Source organism: Euprymna scolopes, chromosome 19 (genome assembly GCF_053919585.1).
Source record: "Euprymna scolopes isolate OS-2025 chromosome 19, ASM5391958v1, whole genome shotgun sequence".
Taxonomy (NCBI): Eukaryota; Metazoa; Mollusca; class Cephalopoda; order Sepiida; family Sepiolidae; genus Euprymna; species Euprymna scolopes.
In genome coordinates, this window is record NC_136500.1 from 82721343 (window position 1) to 82749294 (window position 27952).

General features: G+C 35.5%; 1 protein-coding gene across 4 annotated transcripts in view; it reads left to right on the forward strand.

Annotated features, from left to right (window-relative positions):
- The window catches only part of LOC145239792 (uncharacterized), a 364141-nt gene that overhangs the window by 248414 nt on the left and 87775 nt on the right, over positions 1 to 27952 (forward strand). For all 4 annotated transcript variants that reach the window (XM_080103293.1, XM_080103291.1, XM_080103294.1 and 1 more), the window contains exons 33-38: positions 2247 to 2429; positions 3429 to 3605; positions 8028 to 8238; positions 14294 to 14976; positions 23694 to 23894; positions 24787 to 25194. In XM_080103293.1, the coding sequence (XP_079959419.1) occupies positions 2247 to 2429; positions 3429 to 3605; positions 8028 to 8238; positions 14294 to 14976; positions 23694 to 23894; positions 24787 to 25194 (1863 nt within the window). The remainder of the gene's footprint in view (positions 1 to 2246; positions 2430 to 3428; positions 3606 to 8027; positions 8239 to 14293; positions 14977 to 23693; positions 23895 to 24786; positions 25195 to 27952) is intronic.

Consider the following 27952-nt stretch of genomic DNA (forward strand, 5'->3'; position numbering starts at 1 on the left):
CGTCGCATTCTCCATCTCCGCCGCATTCTCCATGTCCGTCGCATTCTCCATCTCCGCCGCATTCTCCATGTCCGTCCCTTGGATTTCGTTGCCAACAAAGAAGTCCGGCGTCGCTGCAATCTCCAGACAATTACTGACCTACTGCGGGCCCGACGCCTTCGATGGTTCGGTCATGCCTCTCGCTGTGATGCAGGGGTCTTTATCCATGAGGCTATCTCCCCACATCCTCTACCCGGCTGGAAAAAGCGTGTCGGTGGCCAGCTAAGAACGTGGCTCGGGACTATCAAAGCCGACGCTGAGCTTATTTCGGGCCCGCTCATCTATCAATAGCCTGTCCCGTTGGAGACGTGACTGGCTATTGCTCACTCGGGATCTTGCCTCCGATCGCCGGGCTTGGGCCGCAGCGGTACGAGATGTGCATCTTCATGAAGCTGGCTCAACTCCTCCAGGGTGAATGTCGTTTCAAGTACAAGTAAGTAAGTATTCAACAATATATACGGAATCTGGACAGATTAAAATATATTTAAGTGTATTTTATGCCCCACTAGTATACATATATATAGAGAAATGAAATGGTGTCTTTACTTAATCCCATTGGTCCTTGTTAATTCCATGTTAGTAGGCAAAAAATGATGATTAAGTCCCCAAGCAAGTTCGAATTTTCTGCACTCTGAACAGTAATTCTTCTGAATTTTAAGAAATAGATTTAATTTGTTTTGAAATTTAAAAAAAAAAAAATAAGCACAGTTTTTCAGTTAACATTTTTCTCTTTTTGATTTGGTCAATTGGGTCTGGGATTTGGCACAAAGAAGAACACTATCTGAATGCGGACGGATTTCTTCCAATCTAGCATTGAAATTTGCTTCTGCAGATTCTACCAGTTTTGTTTATGTTGATTCTGTCCTGGATTAGCATGTGTGGTTGCCAGAAGGGAACATATTCGACAACACACCCTAATCTGACCTTGATTTTCACAATACAATATGGCACACCAATTTTACTGGAAAAATCCTTCATATATTACTCACAATATATTCATAGATTGTCAGAATCTGCAACAAAGCCCAAGGAAATACTACAATTTGAAAAATTCTGAAGCCAAAAAAAAACTTTATCCTGCCTTGACAGAGTTCAAAATAAACTTTGTAGCCTAGTCGGGGATGCCCTTTTCTCTTCCCTGCAACCTCTTTCTTACAGAAGAGACGTTGCAAGCTTGTCTCTGTTTTCTCGTTATTTTCATGGCAATCGCTCGTCTGAGCTGCAATCTATGGCCACATCCTTGCCAAACTTTCACGAAAAACACTCATCTAACTGAAAACACTATCAACTATTTCCCTCACTCTTTATCCGTGCCTAAACCTAAACGTAGATTCCATGTACAAAGCTTCTTTCTTAGAACTGCACACCCGTGAAACTTCCGTTTGCCTGCTTTCCAGCTGATTACAATATGGTCGTCTATAAGTCCAACGTAAACAGGTTCTTGATGAGCCGTATGTTGGCTGTCTGTTTACGGTTTCAAATTGGCTATTTTATTTTATAATTAAAAACAAGGGTCATGTTTAGAGGAGACTGTAAGTTTTTGTTTTATTATAGTTTCTTTTTTTTTTTAATTTAAAAATGAACGTGGAAGTGAATTGACATTTGTTTCTTTATAATTTATATAAAATAATTATTCAGAAAAAAAAAAACAAAGCAAAACAATGTGTTGTGTTGAATTTTCATTGGAAAAAATCTAAATTTTTTAAATCAATTCTTTTTTAGCTTTAAAGGGTTAAAAAAGAATTTGCTAAAATATTGTTAAATTCGTCGTTATGTATTTTATTTTATTTTTTTAATCATTTTATTTATAACGTTGTAAAATTTTTCAAACTACCGTGGAATTTTTACAGGTTCTGCCAGTTATTATTATTATTATTATTATTATTATTATGTAGAAATATTATTTATCCTTGTAAAGTAGTAAAGACATTCATTATTGTGTTATCTACTTTACGTACCTAATTGTAGTGCAATTAACATGGTATAACAATGTCTCTTCAAGGGAGAGTGGTAGAGAAGGAAAAATATATTTTAAAAAAATTTTGTTCAATTTCATTTTTTTCTAAACCATCTTTAATTTTATGACTTAAAAACTAAAAAAACTTACATCTTCTAACTACTTTCTGTTTTCTTCCCCCACCTCCGAGCGACATATGGTTACAGTGTTGTTATTTTATGAAATGTTATGTGTCTGTTTCCTTTTGCAGAATGGGGAAGTGTTGTGTAGCAGGATGAACTGCTCCATACCGAAATGTGACAACCCACAGCAGCTTCCGAAACACTGCTGTCCCACCTGTCCGAACAGCTGCGAAGTAAGAGACGGAACAGTCTATAGTGAAGGGGAAACATTCACAGACCCTTATGATCCATGCCAAGAATGTGTTTGTCAGGTAAATAATCTATTATATAAAGGGTAGTTGTCTGTGTGTATGTGTTTATGTCCAGCTAAAAATCTAAAACTACAAAACAGACACTCACAAAGATGACATTTTCTTGATTAGCAATGAATCTATATGTAGAACTCGCTTACTTGCATCTTGTCTTTAATGATCGGGTGATTATATCTTTTAAAAAACAGGATGACAAAGGAATATAAATATTTATATATATTTATATATATATATATACGTACATACAAATATATATATATATACCTGCTTGAATCTTGTCTTCAACAATCGAGTGATTCCATCTTTTACAAAAGAGAATGCAGGTGGCCTGCTTTTTTTTATTATTAAACTTTCAGTGGTATCCATAAATTTATAAACTTTTCAAATCTTGACTCATGAAATAATTCTTTCAAAAGATATGACTAACTCATTGTATTCAATTTTCAAATTTTGACTCATGAAATAATTCTTTCAAAAGATATGACTAACTCATTGTATTCAATTTTCAAATTTTGACTCATGAAATAATTCTTTCAAAAGATATGACTAACTCATTGTATTCAATTTTCAAATTTTGACTCATGAAATAATTCTTTCAAAAGATATGACTAACTCATTGTATTCAATTTTCAAATTTTGACTCATGAAATAATTCTTTCAAAAGATATGACTAACTCATTGTATTCAATTTTCAAATTTTGACTCATGAAATAATTCTTTCAAAAGATATGACTAACTCATTGTATTCAATTTCGCACCAAACACATAACACAGATCGAATCTGACTTTGATGCAGTTGTCAACGATCGAACGTACAATTTTTCTTTTTTAGGTGCCATCGCCCCTGGACTTAGCAACACCAACAAAATGAGGAAAAAAGTTAGTTTTTCATGCCACGCAAAGTCAAAAAAAAAACCAATTCAAAAACTGACTTTTCATTTAATAAAAAAAAGCTATACATCATTTTACAAATTAAATTTTTTTTTTTCTTTTTCTTAGGGATCTGAAATTACATGCGAAAGCAGAGAATGCCCTCCTCTCAGCTGTACCCATCCGGCGAGGAAACCCGATGAATGCTGTGCTTCTTGCACTTTCTGTCTTTATGACAGTCGGATCTTCCGGAATGGACAGACCTTCTTAAACCCCAAAGACACAAGTGAGAAATGCAAGTGTACCGTGAGTAAGATTTGGTGATTTATTTTTACATTTTCAAGTGGATTGCAAGAGTGCAGGTGACATGAAAGGGTTATTAGTGTGGAATTGGTGAGTTGAGTTCAAAATTCTGTCAGTTTACTGATGTCCATTCCTTGGGGCAAAGGTATGAACCCATTGCTACCAGAAATAAAATAACTGTGAAAATGTGTTTATGATTATTTACAAAAGTCATCGACATTGAATTGTTTAAAATTTTGTGCTTATTTGAATTCGAAGTGGAGAAGCCCTAACATGAGTCCTTCAATAGCAGATCTCATCAGTCGATATTTCAGTGGAGATTGGTAGACATCAACGGTCTGGATCTCATGAGAGATTCAGTTGATACGTCGTTGGTGATTGACAAACATCATCAGTTGATATCTGTGGATATCAGCAGATATCTTGTTAGAGACTGGCGGACATCATTGGTTGGTATCCTGTTAGAGATCAACAGTTGAATCTTTAACCGATGATCTCCAACAGTTTTTAGAGATCATCAGTTGAAATTTCATTGGCAATTGATGGACATTATCAGTCAATATCTCAGTGGAGATAAGTAGACATAATCAGTTAACATTTCATTAATGAACATCATTAATGGAGTCAAAATTAATATAATGATTCAATTATACCGAATAGAAATCGTTTTGCAGTCAGTTACACATTAATAATACTGTGGGGTAACACATTTCTAAAACAGAGTTGCACATTCATGACTGAAACTTGGGAGACAAACTGAAGTTTATTTCTACCAAAAACGCTTGGATTGCAGAAAGGATTGTGAATTTTATTAATGGCTAGTGGGTGGGTGCCCGGCGTTGCTCATGCGCTGGGAAAAAAATCCCTCCTCTCCCCAAAATAAATTAAAACAACGTTTCTTTAAATCAAAATAGAAGAGAGTGCCCATGCGACCCTAAAAAGAAAAAAAAAAGAGCTGCGGTGGCCGGGCTCGAACATGAAATGCGAAAGAGGGGAAGAAAGCAAAAACTTACACGCAAACACTTTTGCCTACACGGCTTATGACGTTATAAACTTGTAAAATAAGCATTTTAAAAAGTTTTAGTTCAATATGCATGCGTGACTTGCAAAAAAACGGACCCCCCTTTCCAAAAAGTGGTCAAGTTAACCCCCATAGAATGAATAATGAATATTTTTTTTAATTTTCACATATTATACTGGGGCATTGCTTTTAAAATGGGACCAGTTTCATGCTGGTCTGATGCGAATGATAAAAGATTTTAGCAGGCATACAAGCACACACACACACACACACACACACACACACACACACACACACAAACACAAATACGCACGCAAAAACACACAGACGTTTGAGATTTATATAATAGAAGAAGATTGCATTTTTTGTGGTGGCGGTGGGGGTTACACTGTATTTGTACACTTACCTGACTCCACAAATCAAGGCACCGTTAAGAAAGGAGGAAGTGCTATATAGTAAAAGGGAAGGGAAAAATACCAATGATCTGATTGGTGGTGCAAAATCATGTGATGTTAGAGAGAGGATACTTTTGAAATAGTCAGTTGTTGAGAAGCAGTGTCAGTTAACTTGGCTCAACAATGGCACCCCACTTCACCGTCTAGTTTTCTGAGGACCTTATATGTATCTTTACATTCTTTCCATTTTCATTCTTCATTTGGATTCGCAGTAATATTTATTTATTTATTTACTTTTTACCACGGTGTCATTATTCCGAAATTACAACAACAAGCCGGCATCAATAGATTGACAATTTTGTATGCCGTATGCAAGAGTATTTATCAATGAACATAATAAAACAAAGATTGTGGAAATTTATGCTTGAAACTTGATGGACAAGTCAGGCATAGATTAAAGTTTATTTGTACTAAGTTGGATTGCAGAAATGATTGTGAATTCTATTAAAGATTTTGTGGGTCAGCCTTTATTTGGATCATTCAAATTATTATTCTCATCTAGTTGTTTTGGCTAATATAACCTCCAACCCAGTTCAGGTACATTCTATTCAAATATTGGAAACCTTGATGTTGAACAAGGGAATATTGAAATGAATCCTTTATTTAATCCCTAGGGGGTAGATGGTTCTCATTCTGTCAGCCATAACCAGATAGCAAAAGTGTGAATGTATGTTATCCATAGTTAGTATCACCTGTAAGAATGGTTTAAGTTTTCAGAAGACTGTTACTTAGAACTGATTTTTAATCATTAGGCTATAGTAGTTTGAGTAATACTCCCTGACCCACCAATCCTTCACTGCAGACGTCTCTAGATGCCAGAAGATTTCCTTTTTTAATAGCTTCTTTACCTAGACTGTTTGCCTTTGAAATTCTCTCCCTGTTCCCCGTTTCACCAATCATACCAAATGTAACAATATCATCGTAATCTATATATATATATGAAAGGCAAAATGTGTGTTAGTGTGAGCACATTTTATGTATGTCCGACGAAGGCATTTCGGGGGGGAGGTCATTGTTTCTTAGAACTTTTTAAATGATACCTAGATTATAATATCTGCAATTCATAAAAAAGGTCGTGTTTATTTTTAATTTGGGCGACTTTTACACACTATTTCCATGATTTTTTAAAATCTCCGCGTGTTTGTTTGGCTTTTCCATATATAAGCGAAACTGAATCTGTAGAAAAGCCAGTGCCCTGGCGCTTGTGCCGGGGACGTCCGGAAAGCAATGAGCTTTGATCAATGTGGCCAAAACCCGTCATATCAGACAGTTGCTATTCATTTGAACACTCCCCTTTTTTATCAGGAGTGGTTTTCCCCAACATCTTGGGGGAAACTGGCTTGCAGCCAAAGTTAAGTTTCCCTATCACGTGATGTTTGACCTCATTAAATTTACGCACCTGTCACTTAACTTTTTAATTGTTAAATTAGAACGCTTTTCACTTCCTGTCCCATCATGGCCGAACGGTAAGATGTCAGGTTTTTTTAACTTTTTTTTTCTACCTTTGTCTCAAGGCTTTGGGTTCGAGCCTACCTGCCTTCCAAAACTTTATCTTTTACACCAACAAACACCCGGGCAATGCTGGACACCCATGCTAGTCTATAATATAAAAGCAAAAATGTGTGTGTGTGTGTGTGTGTGTGTGTGTGTGTGTGTGTGTGTGTGTGTGTGCATTTTTTTTGTATGTCCAGCAAGGCTTTTTTCGGGTGGGGAGTCACTCATTCTTACAACTTTTTATATACTTGCTAGATTATAATATCTCCGATTTACGAAACGAGGTCACATCTATCTTTTATTTCAGTGACTTTTATGTTACAAAATTTGCCACTGTGATTTCATTTCTCTATGGTGTAATGTTTCACATAGAAAACCACAGATTGACATTCGTTTAATCGCTTGCTTTTTTTAAACATTTACTTTCAACCATTATCACTTCTGTTCCCTCATAGTGTCGTGGTAAGTTATGAGGCTATTTGCTTCAAGGCTTTGGGTTCGAGCCTACCTCCCTACCAAAACTTTTTTTATTTTTCCTTGTACACCGACACCCAAGCGATGCCGGGCATCCCCACTAGTCTATTATATAAAAGCGAAAATGTGTGTGTGTGTGTGTGTGTGTGTGTGTATTTTTTGTATGTCCGCCAAAGGCTTTTTTCGGGGGGGTGGCTCTGGAAGGGTCACTTATTCTTGCAACTTTTTATATATTTTCTAGATTGTAATATCTCCAATTTACCAAACGAGGTTGTCTATATCTTTTATTTGAGCGACTTTTATGTTACAAAATTCGCGCTGTGATTTCATTTCTCTACTACTATGGCATGATATTTGACCTAGAAGACTACACGTTGACGTTCGTTTAACCACCTGCTTTTTTAAACGTTTAATTTCAACCATTATCACTTCTCTACCCGCTTAGCATTGTGGTAACGTCTCACACCTTTTTTTTTTCGCCTTTACCTCAAGACTTCGGGTTTGAGCCTACCTCTCTACCAAAACTTTTTTTTTCTTTTACACTGACAAACACCTAGACAACGCCGGGCACCCCTGCTAGTCGTTAGTAATAGAAATTTGGTAAATTGAATTACTTAAGGTTAAGGAGACGACTCATAAAGAACTTGTTTTCATTGGACTTGAAGACGACCATACCATAGTCAACTGGAAAGCAGGCAATCAGGTAGGCAGTTCTAAGAAAGAAACATTGTTCATGAAATCCACATTTAGGTTTAGGCACAGATAACGAGTGGGGGAAATTATTGATAGTGGTTTCAACTAGACTATTGTTTTTAATGAAAGTTTGACATATCTCTAAAATTGTTAATTAGTTTTTATAAATTTCTAAATTATAACTCAAATCCAAATGTCCAAGTGTGAATATTTCGTTGTCTAAAAAAATTCTAATTCCAAAAATTTTGAGACATAATCTGTTTTTACTCTTTGAATGTTTTCTGACAGAACGGTTCCATGATCTGTGCTTCTATCGATAATTCTTGTGTTGATGATACTGGGAAGAAATACCAGGATGGTGCCATGTTTTCCAAAAGCAAATGTGAGGACTGTGCATGCCAGAGAGGAAGGATCAGATGTCGATCAAAACCGTGCCCAACTCTTAATTGCCAATACCCGGCCAAGACCTCACCCACTGATTGTTGCTCAGCGTGTGAAGGTAAGAAACCATTGTAACATTTTTTAACGTTGAACAAACAGTTCGCGCATCGTCTTTTATATAAACGCACACTTTTGCGCATGCATGTTTTCATCAGTGAGCGATCAAGTAACCAAGTCAAATAAATCTTTCTATATACAAACATTGTGCATGGTGTTTATACGTGCTGGTCTTTCTTTCATAGTCACTTCTTTCGCTGTTCATGACAAGCCATGATTTTCTCGTGGTTGTTGACCCTTCACCGCCTCTGTTTAGCTAGACCAGGGTCTCCAAACTTTTTGAATGACAGGCCATGTTGCTGACATTTTAGAGCTACACTGGTGAAAATAAAAGGATACCTGGACATGTTTTATGCTGTTTTGTCCATTAGCAAAACCATTTTGTGAACAATTTTTCTGAATATTTTTATAGAGCTCTACAGCCCGATTAAAGACTTTGACAGGCCAAATCTGGCCCGCGGGCCATAGTTTAGAGACCCCTGAGCTAAACAAACAGAACTACTCGTGCATGAAAACACGATGGAAACTCGCTGAGGTTTCAAGGGCTTTATTTAGAGATAGTTTTTTCATGGGAAGAGAGACTAATATCTTAACTAATTACTTGTTTTTCTAGCTTAGTCTTAAGAATGGTGATTGAGCGATGCAGATGAGCAAAATCTCGAGGTAACACTGGCTTAGATTATCTTTACATTGTCAGACACATCTTGTCTGTATCGCTCCCAACAAGAGACTAATTTTTTAAAACTCCATTTGGTTCTTTTCTCAATAGCATGACATCATCACCTCCTCATATCGTCATATTGCTCTCCCTGCATTTCTAGTACATTATGTCTAAGGAGCTAACCTTTGACCCCTCCCCTCCCATTCAACCATGCCACTTGCGGCGAGTTATATTTCTGTTTGCCGCCAGATTATTCAACATACAGTGCCGGCAAAAAGAAAGTCTACACTTGTAATTTTTTCAAAAACTGCAGATTTCAACTAAATTTAATGTAACAATTCAAACAACCTATACCTCATTTGATTCGCCTTTTAGTCCTCTATAATTTTACCTGTTCATATTTGACTTTATTGAAATATTCTAGTGTTCACGTCAATTTAAAATAAAAACTTCAAATTAAGGAAGCAAAAAGAAAGTCTGCAGCAACAAATTTGATTAAAACCAGCTTAAATTATTATCCCTAAATCAGTTTAAATTATCCCTCAACAGGCAACAAAGCATCTCTAATCGTAATTGTTGTTGTTTCAGGTTATACAACGTAACATTTAGTCCATATGCCACAACTTTCTCTTAGTGATCGTTAGGAGCTCTTTAATCTCCACCTTTCTGGTTTATCCAATCAAGAAATTGGCCGCAGATTGAAATGTGATGAAAAAACGCTACGAAAGACTGTGCAAAAACACCAAACCACCAGCAGTGTTCGTGATGCCCCTAAATCTGGTCGTACTAGAGTTACTTCTCTCAGGGAAGACAATGCTATCAAGATCTGCAGCCTAAGAAACAGATTTGAAACGGCTCCCCAAATCCAACAGCAGTGCGATTCTGTTAAAAAGTGCTCTTTTTCTACTGTCAAGAACAGATTAAATGAATTTAATATGCAAGGATATGTTGCAAGATGCAAGCCAATAATTTTTGTAAAGAACAAAAAGCGCCGTCTGGACTTTGTCAGAGGCAATGAAGATCATGACTCTTCATATTAGTCAAAAGTGCTTTTTAGCGATGAAAGCAAGTTCAATAGGCTAGGCAGTGATGGTAGGCAGTACGTCCGTTGGAGGAAAAACGAAGAATTTAATCCTAGGTGCTCAGTTTCAATGCTGCAAGGTGGTGGAAGTTCAGTTTTGGTGTGGAGCATTATTAGTATCAATGGGGACAGGGCCTATAGTATGCTTGCAAGGTCGAATTAATTAGACCAAGTGCATTTATATGTTGACTGAGCATGTTCTACCCTACTTTGGTCGGAATTTGGATCATAATCGCATCCTTGTGCAGGATAATGCTCCCATTCACACAGCTGGCAATGTCAAGAGGTTCCTGGAAGAGCATGATATTCCGTGTTTGGATTGGCCTGCACAATCTCCATACCTTAATTCTATCAAAAACGTATGGCATTATATCAAGCAACAGCTACGTAATGATAAAATTTCAAATTTGGAAGATCTTTGGACAAAAATTAATGAAAAGTGGGATGCCCTTTCCCCGGAGCATTGCTGCAGTCTAATTCAAGGAATTCCCAAAAGATTGCAGGCTGTCAAATTGCAGAAGGGCTATGCTACTAAATATTAACTAGTTCATTTTGTTCCTGTTGTATTTGTGTTGCATTAATGTCCTACAGTTACATTTAAATAACAATTTTCCATTGTGCGAACTTTCTTTTTGCCTCCTTAATTTGAAGTTATTTTTTTAAATTGACGTGAACACTAGAATATTTCAATTAAAAGTCAAATATGAACAGGCAAAATTATAAAAGGCCAATCAAATGAGATATAGTTTGTTTAAACAGTTACGTTAAATTTAACTTAAATTTGCAGTTTTTGAAAAAATTACAAGCGCGGTCTTTCTTTTTGCCGCCTGTGTATACTAATGTAACCCTCGCCAATATTCATACTAGTTAACACACTCGCTACTTACTGGCGTAGGGTCCTCATATATAACCCCTTTTCTTTTTAAAGTGACGGATATTCAAGTCAAAACGAAAAGGATACACTGTTTTACATGCTTAGTGTGTCATTTGTAATTTTGGAAATAAATGAATTCAAGTGATTTTTTGCTTGTATATAAATAATGCAAATTCGGAATATATACATCTTTTCTATATCTTAAAAATATTTGTCGCAGGAGAGAAAAGTTTTGTACTAATTTTCTGTTCCCTTCAGCATCATCAGCAGGGTTTGTTTTTTGGAGGTTGTTCTTTTTAATCACTCCATGTTCTGTCCCTGGCTAGGTATGGCCACATATTAAATAATGCATGACCCTATATCAGATAGCGATTACATAAATAAAGAAATAAATAAATAAATAAATAAATAAATATATGTATAATTGAGGGATTTGAAATATATCTCAGTAGGAACAAAACTAAATAATCCTAATATAAATAATATAGCTTGAATGATATTGAATATTTAGTTAAAACAGTATACATTCACGAAACAAATTTAAATAAATAAAATTATTAGACATAATTTGATGGTTGTTTTGTTTTACGGAATATTAACCCCTTTTGGGTTATTTAATGTCGAATCCAGTTATTTTGGAAACAGTTTTTATGCTTCAACTTCTTTATATCTTCAAATATTTATTTATGGAGTTTGGTTTGGTTGTTTTGTTTTATGGCATATCAACCCTTTTCGGGTTATTTAATACCGAATCCAGTTATTTCGGAAATAGTATTCATGTTGCATCCAGTTATTTCGTAGGAGGTATTTATTCAAGCTCTATCTATCTTCAATTGCTAGTTTTTGCTAGTCTGGCATTGTTGTTTTATAGTGGATTTTATCGTTTTTGGTTCTTGCCCTGCAGAACATGAATGAGTTTTACAATGGGAGAGGGAAAAGGGTTACAGCATTAATGTTTGGTAGATTTTAAGTTAGGAAACCAGTCAGAGAAAGAGGAAAAGGGGAGGAAAAGGTGGATTGTGTTTTTGTTTTTGGTTTGGCAGAACATAATCAGGTTTTGCAAAAGGAAGTAGAAAAACAAAAAAGCATCAATGTTAGGTGCATTTCGTCTCCGGAAGCCAATATCTTCAGACAGCCTGATCTGGTAGCACCAGAACATAATTTGAAGATAATAAGGATACATATAAAGGCAAAAAAAAAAAAAAATTGAGACATATTTGAGTTCAATATCTTAGATTAGAGAAAGTATATTTATTTGAAGTAAATCTAATAGACATATCAGGTAATCATTGAAGTGAATATAATACTTATAGTTATAATAAATATGTGTAAAACTCGTATATAAATATGGATTAATTTATATTGAAAATTATTTTTTAAATATTCAGTTTTAAATAAATAATAATTAATAAATAAAATAAAACTACTAAATTAGAAAATAATAACATACAGTTAAAATTCAATGAATCTAAGGAATAAAATTAGATTATGTAATGGGAAACAACTCCGTATACTTCTGGAAGTAAATTATCTCCTATATATATCATCATTATCTCCGATATATATCATCCACATACAGTACTGTTTGCTGTTTCACAGCTCATCAGTGTGGCTAGACAGGCAAAACCTTCAAGCCAGGATTGAAACCCGACCGTCTGTACGACAGTCAAAGCTCATAACCATTATGCTATCAGCAGCTGTTGAGCGAGTCGTGAGTTTAACGATGTTTTGACATCGTCCGAAATACCTAAGCTCGATTTGTTTACACAAAGAGCATCGCTTTATATGCTAATGGTAATTCGTGTATCACTTCTCAATATGCTCAACTCAAGATGAGGAGCATTATAGTCATCCACATACAGTACTGTTTCGCTGTTTCACAGCTCATCAGTGCGGCTAGACAGGCAACTACCTCAAGCCAGGATTGAAACCCGACCGTCTGTACGGCAATCAAGGCTCCTAAGCATTATGCTATCGGCGGCTGCTGAGCAAACATTAATAATTTTGAAAATTATGAATAAGTTTTAAAAGGAGAAACAAAACAAAATCAAATTGAGTGTACGATCGTTTCATGAATGTAGACTGTTACAACTAAACAATCATTCTGCAAATGATATTCATTTTATTAATATCGGCAGATAATATTGGCAATAATTAACAATAAATGTTTTTTTTTAAATATTGTCTCCTTATCAGCACAAATGGAGTGGGGATAGGGTAAGACGCCAAAATAAACTAGCATTTTTATAATAGGTAAGGTGGATAAATCTTAATGGTGAACGGGATGTCAATAATTGTTTTTATGTTTGTCACTATATATATATATATATATATATATATATATATATATATATATATATATATAATATAAAGCTGAACGTCTGTGTGTGTGTCTGGTCACGAATAGGCTCCTATATGGTTGACTATTATAGAAAACTGATCACATATAATGATAGATGTACTGATACACAGGAATGGGTATGTTTGATCTGGCATAATGATGATTCATTAAAATTGTGGGGTCTGCGAATTCGAAGCTATCTCTTTACAACCCTTCCTTTTCATAACCTATCATACTTTCATAAATCAGTTCATTTTCTGTAGGCTGTTTTTGAACCCAGTCAACGACAGGTACTTTTGCTAGTATATATATATATATAAGCATGTTGTTGTCCTTGTTTTCTTTGACCATCCACCTACTTACTACAAAAATGCCAGTTTAATTTGGTGTCTTACCCTATCCCCCACCCCATTTGTACTGATGAGGAGACAATATTAAAAAACCATTCCTTGTCAATTATTGTCAATATTATTTGTCAATATTAATAAAATGAATATTGTTTCGAAACGATCGTACACTCAATTTGATATTGTTTTGTTTCTCCTTTTGAAATCGATTCATAGTTTACAATTATCTCTATCCTTAATATTAATGCAGCTCTAGGATAAATATACCTATTGAGCTTATTATATATCTGCAGTACCATGAGCAGTGTTCCTTTAAATATTAACACATTAAATTATTAAATTAAACTTTGCTCTTGTAGACTTCCGATTTAATTCCCCCCCTCTCTCTCTCTCTCTCTCTCTCTCTCTCTCTATATATATATATATATATATATATATATATATATATACAGGGTAAAATTGTGATCAAAGAATCAGCAGTTTTGTTTTGTTTTTTTTAAATAGAAAACAGTCATAAAGCAATTAGTTTTATGACTCTATCCATGTCTTACTGGTGCTCTCACTAACAGAATCCAAAATAATCTCATGTGTAATTTGCCATAAACATATTTTCATACAAATACATGTGTATATATAGTTTAAAATCATCCTGTAATAATAAAGTTCAAACAACTACATTATTATTTTTACTTGCATTTTTTTTTTTAGTAATTACTTTAAATTTTTTTTTCTTTTTGTGCTTGTGTGCATAGACTGCGCTTACTATGGTGAGGTATATCGCAATCTTCAAACTTTCTCGGACCCAAGCGCTCGCTGTTCTGCCTGCCTGTGCAAAAATGGCGATGTGACATGCAGCCGTGAGCCCTGTCCTATACTGTCCTGTACACACCCGTCTCTTGAGGCTGATCAGTGTTGCCAGACTTGTGAGAACTGTGAGTATGCATCTCGTTTCTTCCAAAATGGAGAGAGCTTCAGCAATCCAGAAAATCCATGCCAGACCTGCGAGTGCCGAAATGGAAACGTGAAATGCGAAACTGTCGGGTGTCCCGACGTTTCATGCACACATCCAGTAATCCAAGAAAATTGCTGCCCAACTTGCACAAGCTGCCTGTATGAGAGCAGGATTCTTGCTGATGGTCACAAGTTTGCTGACCCGAACAATAAATGTCGCGTGTGCCAGTGCCTTGGAGGAAATGTGGTGTGCGAGCCACAGAAGTGTCCACCTGTAACTTGCAGTAAACCAGTTATGGGAGAGTGCTGTCCAGAATGTGGTGATTGTGTCTTCAAAGGACGGGTTATTCAAAACCAGCAGGAGTTTATCGATGAATCAGACAACTGTCTCCATTGCCAATGCCGTGATGGTAGCATCCAGTGTTTGCCGGAAGACTGCCCGAATGTCCTCTGTACGCATCCAATACAGAAGAAATGCTGCAAGGTAAACTATTAACACTTATGATTATTTATTGGTATCTATTTGTCTGAAGCCGAAATTATTGATGTATGTGAATAATGTACTGTACTATTTTTCAATACTCAATACAGAGAGGAAAGATAGTGTAGTATCTGTGCGTTCTCCATGACACCATTTTCCTAGGTGTTACCTCCTTCGTTAGGGGAAGAGTAACAAAATATTCACAATCGGCCATTCATTTCTCAACATGTTAGGTAAATGCAGCCTTTCTGAGAAGTCAATAGATTTTAATTAGCTTATCTATTATTAATGGAGATTTGGTATGTCTGTCTGACACCGAAATTATTAATGTACTATTGTGCAAGACTCAATTCCAAGGGTAGCTTAGTATCTGTTCTGTGTTCGTACCATGCTCCTAAGAATTAACTCTTCTATTTGGGAGGGGGGAATAATGTATTTGTTCACTTGTCGTGAGATCATCTTCCTGGGCATTATCTCCTTCTTTAGGGTTGGAGGGTGGTAGCATATATCAACAAGATATTGTCATACTTGGCTATTCATTAGCAAACTGAACACTTATATAAAATTGAGTCTTTCTTTTGTTTTGACATTGATACTTTTTCTATTTAAGAATTATTAAAACGAACTTTTTAATATGCTCATTCATGAATATGCAAGTTCATGGAGATTAACTAATTTGTGCTAATTACTTATTCATTTTTATGGTTTCTCATTAGATGACTGGTTTCATTTCACTATTATGATGAATTTTATTTATGCATAGTTTCTACATTATGCATAATTGTTTAGAATTTAAAATAAAAACGTTTTAACACACGGAAATAATTATATGTCACCTTGTTGGTGTGTGCCTCTACCAAACTCCTCTCTGAATATTTGGTCTACAGAGTTGACAGTTTAAATATAGGATATTTGGACCTGTGGCACACGTTTGATTTGGTTTTTAGTCAGTAAAAATTCTATTTATGCATAATTTATATATTGTGCATAATAACATAGACTTTAGGATGAAAACGTTCGAGCACACTGACATATTTTTATTTATTTATTTATCTATCTATCTATCTCTTTCTCTCTCTCTCTCTCTCTCTCTATATATATATATATATATATATATATATATATATATATACATATATATATATACATATATATATATATATACATATATATATATATACATATATATATATATACATATATATACATATATATATATATATACATATATATATATATATACATATACATATATATATATATACATATATATATATATATATATATACATATATATACATATATATACATATATATGTATATATATGTGTGTGTGTAAAGTGTACCTAACCCATCCTTATCCCAACAAAATGCCAACTGTTTTTTATACTTTTTCTCTTTTAAATTTACTTTATTTTTTTAATTATAATGTATTTTAGTTATATACGTATATATTGTCCTTATCTCTTTGAGTTCCTTGCGAGCCTCAAAAAATTGGAAAGCTTAGGCAATAGAGATTTCTTAACTTAACAGAAGCAACGATTTATTTTTCCTAATGTAGAAGTCAGAAGAACTTTATTTAAGTAATATACTTAATATCTGCAATTACCATATGCTCGCTTGTATTAATAAAGTGGCCTTCATGATATCCATACCGGGTGCTAGTGCACTTACTGATCCGCGCTTTTTTTTTTTTTTGTTAATCATATTTCCAAGTTTAATTAAATTTTATATGTTCATATTGAATTTTAAGGTTGAAGTGTGAACTAGGTGAAGGCACCCTCCCCTCCCCGTGTTGAGAATGGCTTTTTGAATAATAAAGTTATTATTTACGACTGGATCACTCTCTGAACTAGTATCCTATACCAAACCAAACCACAGAATATAGTTTATATTTAACTTTCACTATATTTGTGACTGAAATATACAGTTATCTTAGCTGTGTTACTAGGGCTATTTTCTAAATAGATACAATGCTTTATGCCTGACCTAAATGACTGCCTATAAATATGGAATACGAATCACCATGAACCAATTGTTTCTCTTATAACTGAAAAAAACACCTGACAGTTAGTTAAGAAATTCCAATATACATTTTACCTCCAAGGCGACTGCGTTTGTCTAACTTGCATGCTTAAAAAAAATAAATTTTTTCGCCTCAAACCAAACCTTACAAATCTAAATCCTAATGGAAATCTACTGTTATTTGTAAGTTAATAACCCCTGTCTCTTGAAAGCTAACAATTTGCTCTACCCCCCCCCAAGCTGCCATTAAACTCCTACATTGCACACACCTTTGTAGTGGAATCTTTAACTTCCAGCCCTTAACCTTAACTGCTTAATAGTCATCACTAAACATCTATACATTTCTACCTCTAAGACATGCATTAAAGTTCATTCCTATCCAGTTAGGTACTTAACAGCCAAAGTATGTACTCAGAAGCAAAGTGGCCTGCATTAAATAACTATATAGTTTTGCAACGATTAATACGAAACTGAACCGATACTCCTTGTTAAGCAAAATGTCCCATGGCTCTTAACTGAAAGCTGAAATTATCTTCCTTTAATAATAGACACATACTTAATACCTACAACTTCAACTTATTCACATCTATTGAAAACCTGTCCATATATCTATTTACCTAATTACACGTGACGCAAAACTTACTGTTTTATCCGTACTGTATTACACTTACATTTTAACCCTCCTGTCATCCAAAATATACAGAGATTGGGCACAACTCTTAGTTCAATTTTTAATACCTACTCATACTGTAACGTTATCCTATACCTAAGCTAACATATAAATAAAATAAAATAAAGGAAAATCCTCAAACCACATTAACTCCTAAAAATCCTGCTTACAAACTTAGTTGCTTACACTGCATGAGCTTTACTTACCCCCTTTATCCAGTAACAATGAAATAGCAATGTCCCTTAATCACTTTGAGGAGTGTAACTATTCAGCAGATATATAACCTCTACAAACTAACCCAGTAACATTAACTAACCACGCAGGGTCACAGAAATACCTGGATTAGGACCTTGCTGATGGACCCAGTAGATCTTCCCAGATCATCCATCTAGGAGAAGAAAAACTCTGAAACTAAACGAAAGGGGAGGGAGGCCTCTTCAGTCTTGGATAACAACCTTCCTAGAGCAGGTGACTCAAACAAATTACCGGTTTGCAAACCTAAACTGCTTAAGGAGTAGATAGGCTCTGTCTATCGCCCAGCTTCCATACTCCTTCTTTGCCTATTAGTCAGGCGCAGAGACGCTATCACAGTGGTAGATCTTGTTTCTTGTCTAGAACAATGAACGCTGTTTTCCCCACCCACCAAAACTGGGCACTTGGGAGTACTTGATACCTATGCAATTAGATTGGGTTGACCTTCTTCTGATGGGTTGAGGGTACCGGATTGACAGTTCCTGGCTTCTGTTTCCGACTGGTGGTACAGGAACCTAACTCTTTGGTAATGCTTAGAGCAGCTGCTCCATCAACAGTTGTATAATATCGGGATGTTTGTTCAGCTCCCCCTTACCTAAATTGAAATCTTTAAAAAATATGATGACAATACAATCTAAAAATAAGCTTAAGCCAGACTTAGGGTCAAACAAATCCAACTTGCCTCCTCCCTTGAGGCTTGCATTCATGAACATCCGTGGGCTTAGAACTAATTTAGCTGATGTTGAAGCATTTCTCCTAACAAATACCCCAGATATCTTAGCACTAAGTGAGACTAACCTACACTCCTCCATCCCCTCTAACTACTTTAACATGCCTGGATACCTCCCACTCTGCCGTAAGGACTCTGACAGACATATGCACGGACTTGGAGTTTACATTCGTAATACCCTTCCCTTGACTAGAGAAACAAACCTAGAATCAGACGATTAAGCCTTTATGTGTTTTAGACTTAACATGCAACACAACATTAGCTACTTTCATTTTCTCTACCGCTCTCCCTCGACCCAGGACTGCACCATAATAAACAAAGTATCTGACAGCATAGACACAGCACTCTCCCTCGACACTAGCGCACAAGTACATGTATTTGGTGACTTTAATGTCCACCACAAAAACCGGCTTGGATTCTCTACTTACACAGATGCAGTGGGCAGCACAACCCATAGCTTCTCTATATCTCACTCCCTATCACAAATGGTTACGTTCCCAACCCGTTTCCCTGACCAGCAAGAACAACACGTATCACTTCTAGATCTGTTTTTGACCACAGTTCCCGATGATTGTATAACGAATGCCGACAGCCCACTTGGGAATGCTGATCATGCAGTGATAATGGTTGAAATCGCCCTAAACTTTAGAGCCAAAACTGAAGATCAGTGCTCAAAACAACGAGATATTATAAAAAGGCTGACTGGGAAGCCATCAGAGATCTTATCAGAGATGCCCCATGGGAAAATATTTTTTCTCTTCCTGCTGAACAGTGCGCAAATGAGACCACTGAATGGTTCAAAACTGCAATTGATGCACATGTCCCCATGCGGAAATTTTATAGCAAGCCCCACTCTCCCCAATGGTTTACTTCGACTTGCGCAATTGGCATTGCTCAAAGGCAGCATGCATACCGCAGATTTAACCGACATAAGTCCAGTTCATACAGACATATAGAAGCTAGAAGTAACATTAAGAAATAGCGACAGCTAAGAGAGAATTTACTGAAACCACTAAAAAACGCATCGAAGCACAAAAATGAGGAACTCGTGACTTCTGGAAAATCTACAACAGTGTAGTAAATAATGGGCAATCAACAATTCCCCCACTAACCAACAATCACGAGGTTGTTTGCTCAGCAACCGAGAAGGCTAACATGCTTGCCAGTCGGTTTGCCTCAAACTCCACACTGTTGGAAAACTGCTCCTGTGGTACCAGTATTCAAGAATTCTGGTGAAAGAACGGACCCATTAAATTATCACCCCATTAGCCTCCTCCCACTTTTTGCCAAAATATTTGAGACCTTAATTAGCCATGCTCTAGTCCATCACCTTACAGATGCTAAACTTCTGATTGACCAACAATATGGATTTAGACAAGCCCGTTCCACAGCAGACATCCTAACCGTAATCTCTGAACGTATATACCACTCACTGGACAAAGCCGGGGAGGGCAGAGCAATAGCTCTAGATATATCTAAGGCTTTTGACAGGGTATGGCATGAGGATCTCCTCAGGAAGATTAGATCATACGGTATCACTGGTAGAATACTAAACATAATTAAATCCTTCTTAGATAAGAGAAAAATCCAGGTTGTCCTCGACGGTCATACATCTAAACAACATGATATAAATGCGGGAGTGCCCCAAAGGTCTATCCTTGGACCTCTATTGTTCCTAATATTCATAAATGACCTCCCCGACAAAATTGCCTCTGAGATGAGTATATATGCTGATGACACCACACTCTATAACAGGCACGACAGGAAAACAAATGAACACATATCTAAAGAAATGGCAGAAACACTAGAGGATGATCTCCAATCTGTAGTGGAATGGGGACAAAAATGGATGGTCACGTTCAATGCCACCAAGACTAAACTAGTTTCATTCAATAATTACAAGAAACCTTCTCTACCACCAATAGCAATGGCCAACGACTCTTTATCTGAGAGTACATCTTCCAAACTCCTTGGCTTAACGTGCACAGGAAACATGAGTTGGAACAATTACATTGAAAGCATTGCCAGGGCCACTGCGAAGAAGGTAGGCTCTCGCTACCGTGCTAGAAAATTACTAACACCCGAAAGTATCCTGTACCTCTATAAGGCCACCATTCGCCCATGTATGTACTATTGCTGTCATATTTGGGCTGGTGCATCTGCTACTAGTCTCTCGCTCCTAGACAAGGTTCAAAAGAGAGTCGCCAATCTGATAGGCCCTGAACTGGCATCTAAGCTTCAGCCTCTGTCCCATCGACGAAATGTTGCATCCCTCTGCCTGTTCTACAAGTATTTTAATGGAGAATGCTCTGACGAACTGCAAGCACCTGTGTCCCCACAACGTAAACACCCTCGACAAACCCGACAGGCAGCTAAATCTCACCCCCACACAGAGATCCCTAGATGTAAAAGATATTTCTACTCCAGTAGTTTCTTCCCCAGAACCGCTAGACTTTGGAGTTCCATTCCAGGTCCCTGCTTCCCCAACTGTACTGACGTGCAGAAGTTCAAGTGTAGCGTGAACAGGCATGTTGCTGCCAAAATCCCCACATAGTACCACAGTAAATGTTACCCCTGATAGTAGACCCCTACACAAAAGTGGCAATGTGCCTTGTTTGGGGTGAAAATGTAAATATATATATATAGTGACCTTGTTGCTATGTGTGTGAAACGTCTCTACCAAACTCCTCTCTGAATATTTGGTTTACAGACTTAAAACGTGATATATAAGGTATTTGGACCTCGGGAGCACTTTCACTTTGGTTTTTAGCCTGTAAAAATAGTTTCCAAGAGATCAAAATTAAAATTAAAATAGTTAACCTTCCCAGGAATAAATCGACTAACTTCTGAGTATGTGTACATAATATTTTTTTAGCTTGAAGTCGTTTAATTTTTAGCCAAATGAATCCTAGATAATTAAATGCTAGATTCCATCGTTCTAAATAAATCATATACAATTACATGTCATTATATATGATTAGCTGTACCTACTCGGCGTTTAATTGAAGTCATTTTAGTTTTTTAGTTTCTCTTTGTTTTCACATTTTTAAATTTAAGATAGACTGTTATATTCTTTCGTTTACAAAACGTTATCCCCATTTACTTATTTTTAGGTGATTAATTAAAAATGTTTCAAATTAGCAATCTTCTGTGCTAAGTAATTTTTGGAATAGATTGTAGCTAAGCATCTTATTATATTGCCAATAACACTGTACAACAATAACAAATGAAAATTGACAAGTCAGAAGGAAAGTTTGATTTGTCAGCTTAAATGCTATTTAGGTCCAACTTTTGAAATCTCACAAATGTTAAATTATCCAAATTATTTAATCTCCTATTCTCATCTTAGTTGTTATTTTCCCAAAGTTTCCACTGATGTAACCTCCAACTTTCTTCGGGTATATTTGTTCAAACCTCTATGAAATTCTGAATTGAACTCTTTGTTTAAACTACATGGGTAGAGTGTTCTTGTTCTGTTAGCCATGAGTAGATGAAGTTGTTAATTGGGTAAAACTTGCGGAGAGTGCTCTGTTTTACAGTTGTTGTAAAAATCAAACGGAAATTTAAATTTCGTCCCATTTTAATCTTTTTTTATTAATTAAAAACGAAGGGAATTGAAAGAATAACATTCAACAATGGTACTTTATATATATACTAGCAAAGGTACCCGTCGTTGACTGGGTTCAAAAACAGCCTACAGAAAATGGACTCTGATTTATGAAAGTATGATAGGTTATGAAAACGAAGGGTTGTAAAGAGATAGCTTCGAATTTGGGGGTATCAAAACCAAAGCAAAATATGATGAAAGTAAAAATAAAATAGATAAACCCCATAATTTATTATGCCATACCTGTTTACACTGAAACACTTATCACAAGATTCTGTGGATCTATATTAAAAAACCTTGTTAAACTTTGTGACATATTTCCATTCTATGGAGGTCAGGTGCGAACGAACACGCCATAATTTTATTATACCATATTTCTTCAAACTGAAACATAATTATCAAAGTATACTTACGCAGATAGATATGAAAAGTCTTTATTAAAGTTTGTGCCTATTTCCATTCTATGGAGGCCAGGCGCGAACGCAGACCCCACAATTTTATTATACCATCCCTATTTAAGTTAAAACATACTTATGAAAGTATTATTAAGTACATCTATATCAAAAACACTTGTAAACGTTTTTTTCTTAATTTTTCAATTTTTTATTTCCATACTTTCATCATTATATGTAATCAGTTTTTTAAAATAGTCAACCATATAGGAGCCTATTCGTGACCACACACACACACACACAGCTTTATATTATATATTTATATATATATATATATATATATATATATATATATATATATATATATATATATATATATATAAACGAAAGATAAAATTTTATTAACAAAAACGAAATAATGTAATTTTCAAACGAAAAAAGTCAATTTGGCATACCTTTTTGGTATATTTTTTTTTTTTTTTTTTTTTGCATAAGTCCAACTCACCGTTCACATTGGAAATGTCAACTTTTATATGCTTATAACGAATAAACACTCTAACCTCTCCATGTTATGAACGGAATTTCCGAATAGACACCCATAACCTCCCCATGTTAAGAACGGCTTTCGAAATAGACACCCCCCAACCCCCTATGTTAAGAACGGCTTTCGGAATAGACACCCCCAACCTTGTCAGCATACCCGAAAACCTATAAAAGTTGGTATGTCAAATGTGAATGATGAGTTGGACAAAAATGTACCGAATTTAAAACAACGAAATTTTAATTTCCGTTCCATTTTTACAACAACCGTAAAACAGAGCATTATCCGCAAGCTTTACCGTTAATTATTTTATTATTCTTTGCTATGATCGCCGATTGGGAATATTTAACCTTCTGTCTCCAGGAGACTGTCACTTAGAACTTGTTGCTAATTCATCACCTTTAGCCATTGCACCACGGGTCTGAAAGCAAAATCATCAGTCTTCGTCTCCAAATTCTAAAACTTGATCGTTTTGTTTTCAAACTGTTTCATTTGTTCTGCAGGAATGTACGAACTGTGAATATGGGGAGGTTGAATACAACAATAGTCAGACGTTTCTTGACCCGCACAACCGCTGTCAACAGTGTACCTGCCAGAACGGGAACATCCGGTGCCAACAGCGACAGTGTCCTCTCATCACGTGTCAAAATCCTGTCCAATCTGACTGCTGCCTTACCTGCGAGGATTGTCTCCATGGAAACCAGGTAACGAAAGATGCGGCTACTTCAGATAATCTCATTTCATATTTCCGATACAATTTTTTTTTTTATCTGTTAACGAGGCACCACTTATCAAGGCTAAAAGCCACCCGAGGAAGTTATATGCTTGACGAGATTGTCAGTTGAATGATGAATATAATTGATTTTTAAATTTTAGGTGCTTGTTCAGTATAATATCGAAAATGTCGAAATTAGTGACATGTTACTTCATTCAAACATAATCATGGTTAACATACCGGTTCCCGTCAGATCACCGAAGTTAAGCAACGATGAGCCTGACCATTGCCAGATGGGTGATCATTTGGGACTTCTAGGTGGTGTATGTGCTCTCTGCTTATCTTGACATTGTTTCCAGTCGTCTTGGACTTTTCCTTGCCACTGGACTCAAGCATTACCGATTCAGGAGAGGTGTGGTTGGAGATTGCACAACCCTTGCCACACAATTACATGTGCAACTGCCCTTACAGGGGGTATCCTTTGTCTTTCGAGACTGAACAGAGGCATCGGAGATAAAGCATTTACTTTCACCATCCAGGGATCCAACCTTATTATTTTGAAATCCCCTGACTTGATGTTATCATAAAAAACTTTTCTGGTTATTAATGAAGTCAAATTTGCATTTTCTTTGAAAGCAAATTTCACTAATAATTAATTTTCTACCTAATCGTTTTTCGTGATTTTTGGACTTGTTACTAATTTCCACGTGACAATTAAGTAGAAAACATTGCTTTTAGTTGAAATTCAATTTTTAAGTTTTCGTTATCATTAAAAATAAGCACCGAATCTTATCTACTAATGAACCACCATAATCAATTTTAAGGAATGGTAAACTCTTTTTAATCAGTTTTAAGATAAATTTTTGCTCCTTGTGTTTCAGTTGCTTCGAAACGGCGAGAGTGTTCTTGACGATTCTGATGAATGCCGTAGCTGTACGTGCCACAACGGAGATGTCAGGTGCGTCAAGCAACAGTGCCCTGCTGTGACCTGTTCACACCCTGTACAGGGTGCGTGCTGCTTAGAATGTAACGACTGTCTGTGGGAAAATGGTTGGAGGGTGACCAACGGCGGTCAAGTGAATGATGACAGCAAGTGCAAGGTGTGCGAGTGTCAAGATGGCACCATGGTTTGCTATCCCAAACACTGCCCACCAGTTTCCTGTTCACACCCAGCTAAGGAAAAATGTTGTCCTCATTGTGAAAACTGTTTGATCGATGGGGAGGTTGTGCCGAATGGGATGAAGATGCGCATTGATCGTAACCGTCCGTGCAGGGAATGCACCTGTAAGGTAAATATCAAAATAGAATAATTTCAATAAAACCTTTTTCTTTTTTTAATCGGCGTTGCTTGGGATGCACTGAAGTCATTTTAGTTTTTAATTTGTGTTAAGGTAGACAACTTTTATCATATTCTTCAATTTAAAATGAGTTATCTTCCTTGATGGTTTTTATATTTAGGTGATTATTTAAAAAGTAGCAATCGTTCAGGCTGGACTAAGTAATTTTTAAAGCAAATAGTAACTAAAGTAAAAAAAAAATTAAAGTTGTCAAAGGTGATCCGATGGCTCCCTTTTAATTTGCTACTACATCAAAGTGTATGGGAAAGTGCCAATCCTTTCTCAGGGTTACACCACTTACCCTTGATTCTTACATTATAATGGTGAGTGTTTAAGAAAGGGAGCATTAAATACTATTATTTTTAGTCTTTGGTATGACTTGCCCGAGTATTGAACTCTAATCGTCTGTGTATTACCAATGAAGTGGTACAGCAAAAAAAAAAAAAAATGAAAAAAAGAAAAGAAAATTTGATTTGGAAGCTTAAAAGCTACGCGGATCTAACTTTGAAAATCAAATAAGATAACTTTATATGTGAGATTTCAATATATATCAAGAAGGCATGACTGCATTGTCGGATAAAAAAAGGCAAAAAACTCGGTAAGAAACCCTGAGACGAGACGAAACTAATCAATAAAAAAGAACAGAAAACTAATCGAAAAGAAAAAGATGAAACTAATTTTTGCCCATAAAAATTAAATTTGCATACGTGATTATTCTTTCCTTTCTTTTTATAGTTATCAGTTATTTTTAAGAGTAAGCCCCCCCCCCCCGTCGACGTTTTGCTCATAAAATTCAATTTGCATATGTGATTATTCATACTGCTAAATAAGCCTAACACACATAAGTTCATTTTTATTTTAAAGAAAACTATTGGTTTTCTGTAATAGAAAAGCTGTAATTTGCAGTACACGTAAATACATCTTTCTGTGAATAATTTTTTTTTCTTTTGTAAACACTGTTTGTAATATCATTCTTTTTTTTATTGTTATTGTAAAATTTGTCTGAAAACATTTTGTAGATGTAGATGACCTTCACAAACACTGCACTGTTTGCTATCTTGGGTCACAGCACTTTCATTTTTATTATATATATATATTAGTATTGGGACGATTCCAATATTTTTTCTGATTGCAATACAATTACAGACTCTTCTCTATTCCTGATTCTGATACAATTTCAGATTCTAAAATCACCTAAAAAATAGAATTTCATTTTTTATATCACATTTTGTTTGGGCCTGGGTGTAGCAGAAAATCCTGATCTATTTTTAAAATACAGATACAATTTTTTCTTTTTAATTTGCCAAACTTAATACTTTCCCTTTATGTATTATATCCAACGTTTTGATAAACTCATCAGGAGATTTTCATTTATATTTCTCACTTTGGCCAACAACAAAAAATTAAGTTTAAAATAAATAAGAAAGTAAAAAAACCTGTTTTTAGAATCAGAAATTAGGCTAATTTTTTTCCGATATCGATTCTGATCCAAAATAGTTCAGACTTTTCCATTTCTGACAATCGTCCCAACACTAATATATATGTACATATATAATACTATATATATATGCATGCCAGTAGTGCTTTCTTAGATTCTTTAGTAGACTCAACATTATGTCCATGCAATTAATATGTAGAAAAAAAAACCGGATGTGAAGGACTAGAATTCTTCAAATCTTTGTCCAACGTTTGCTTCATGTATGTATAAATAGCGCTCAACTTTTTTCATTTAATTAAATTTTATTTTTCAAAATTTTTTAGATAACGACTGATAATTTTGATTATTCAGACTAGCATTCTCATCTTGGTTATTATTTTCACAACGTTTCGGCCCATGTAATCTCCGATCTTCTTCAGGAGTGTCTTGTCAAACTTAGGAACGTATATGGAACCACATGGACTCATGGTGTAATGGTTAATGGCATTATTTGCAATCAGTTCTAAGTGACAGTTTTCTGAAGGCAGCAGGTTCAATCTTTACTACTGGCGATAATTGCTAAAAACGAATATAAATCTGTTGTTAGAACCACTGGAAAAATGCTTGGATCGTTCTAACACTCCAGAAAGTAACTGACTCCTGATGCAATCCTCTACCCATAGGTACAGTATTCTTTCTTGCCTTGATAATATACAAAACCACCTTTACAATTGTTTTTTTTATTTATGGAAATCATTCCAGACAAGGCATGAAGCCACTTGATGTAAGAAGATAACAAGAACAAAAAATGATTATCACAAAGACAGGAGATGCATATTGAAAAGACCAAGGCTGTAGGTAGAAAGAAAACAGTTAGAACAAAGAGAATTCCACCAATCTGCATTTTTTTTAAAAGAAGCTACTGGAATAGGAAGTTGTATTACAATGAACTATCAAAACATAAGTTGACAGCGATCACTAGATCAACAAGTCAAACGAACTGAAACAAAGGAAGCAGGGAATACCTCAAACAATTCTGAAGAACACATGAAATAATAGAATTTATAGAAAAAACTGTGACTAGAAACAGTGTGTGTGTGTGTGTGTGTGTGTGTGTGAGAGAGAGAGAGATTGCAGAGAAGAAGGAAGGGAAGGGGCAATCAAATTAAATTACAGTACGTTTCTTATTAAACCTAAATATCTGACCCTTGATGCAACCCTCTACCTATATAAAACAGATACAAGTGATTTTTTCCCCCATTCTTACAGTCCCTCTCCTGCAGAAGAAACGTT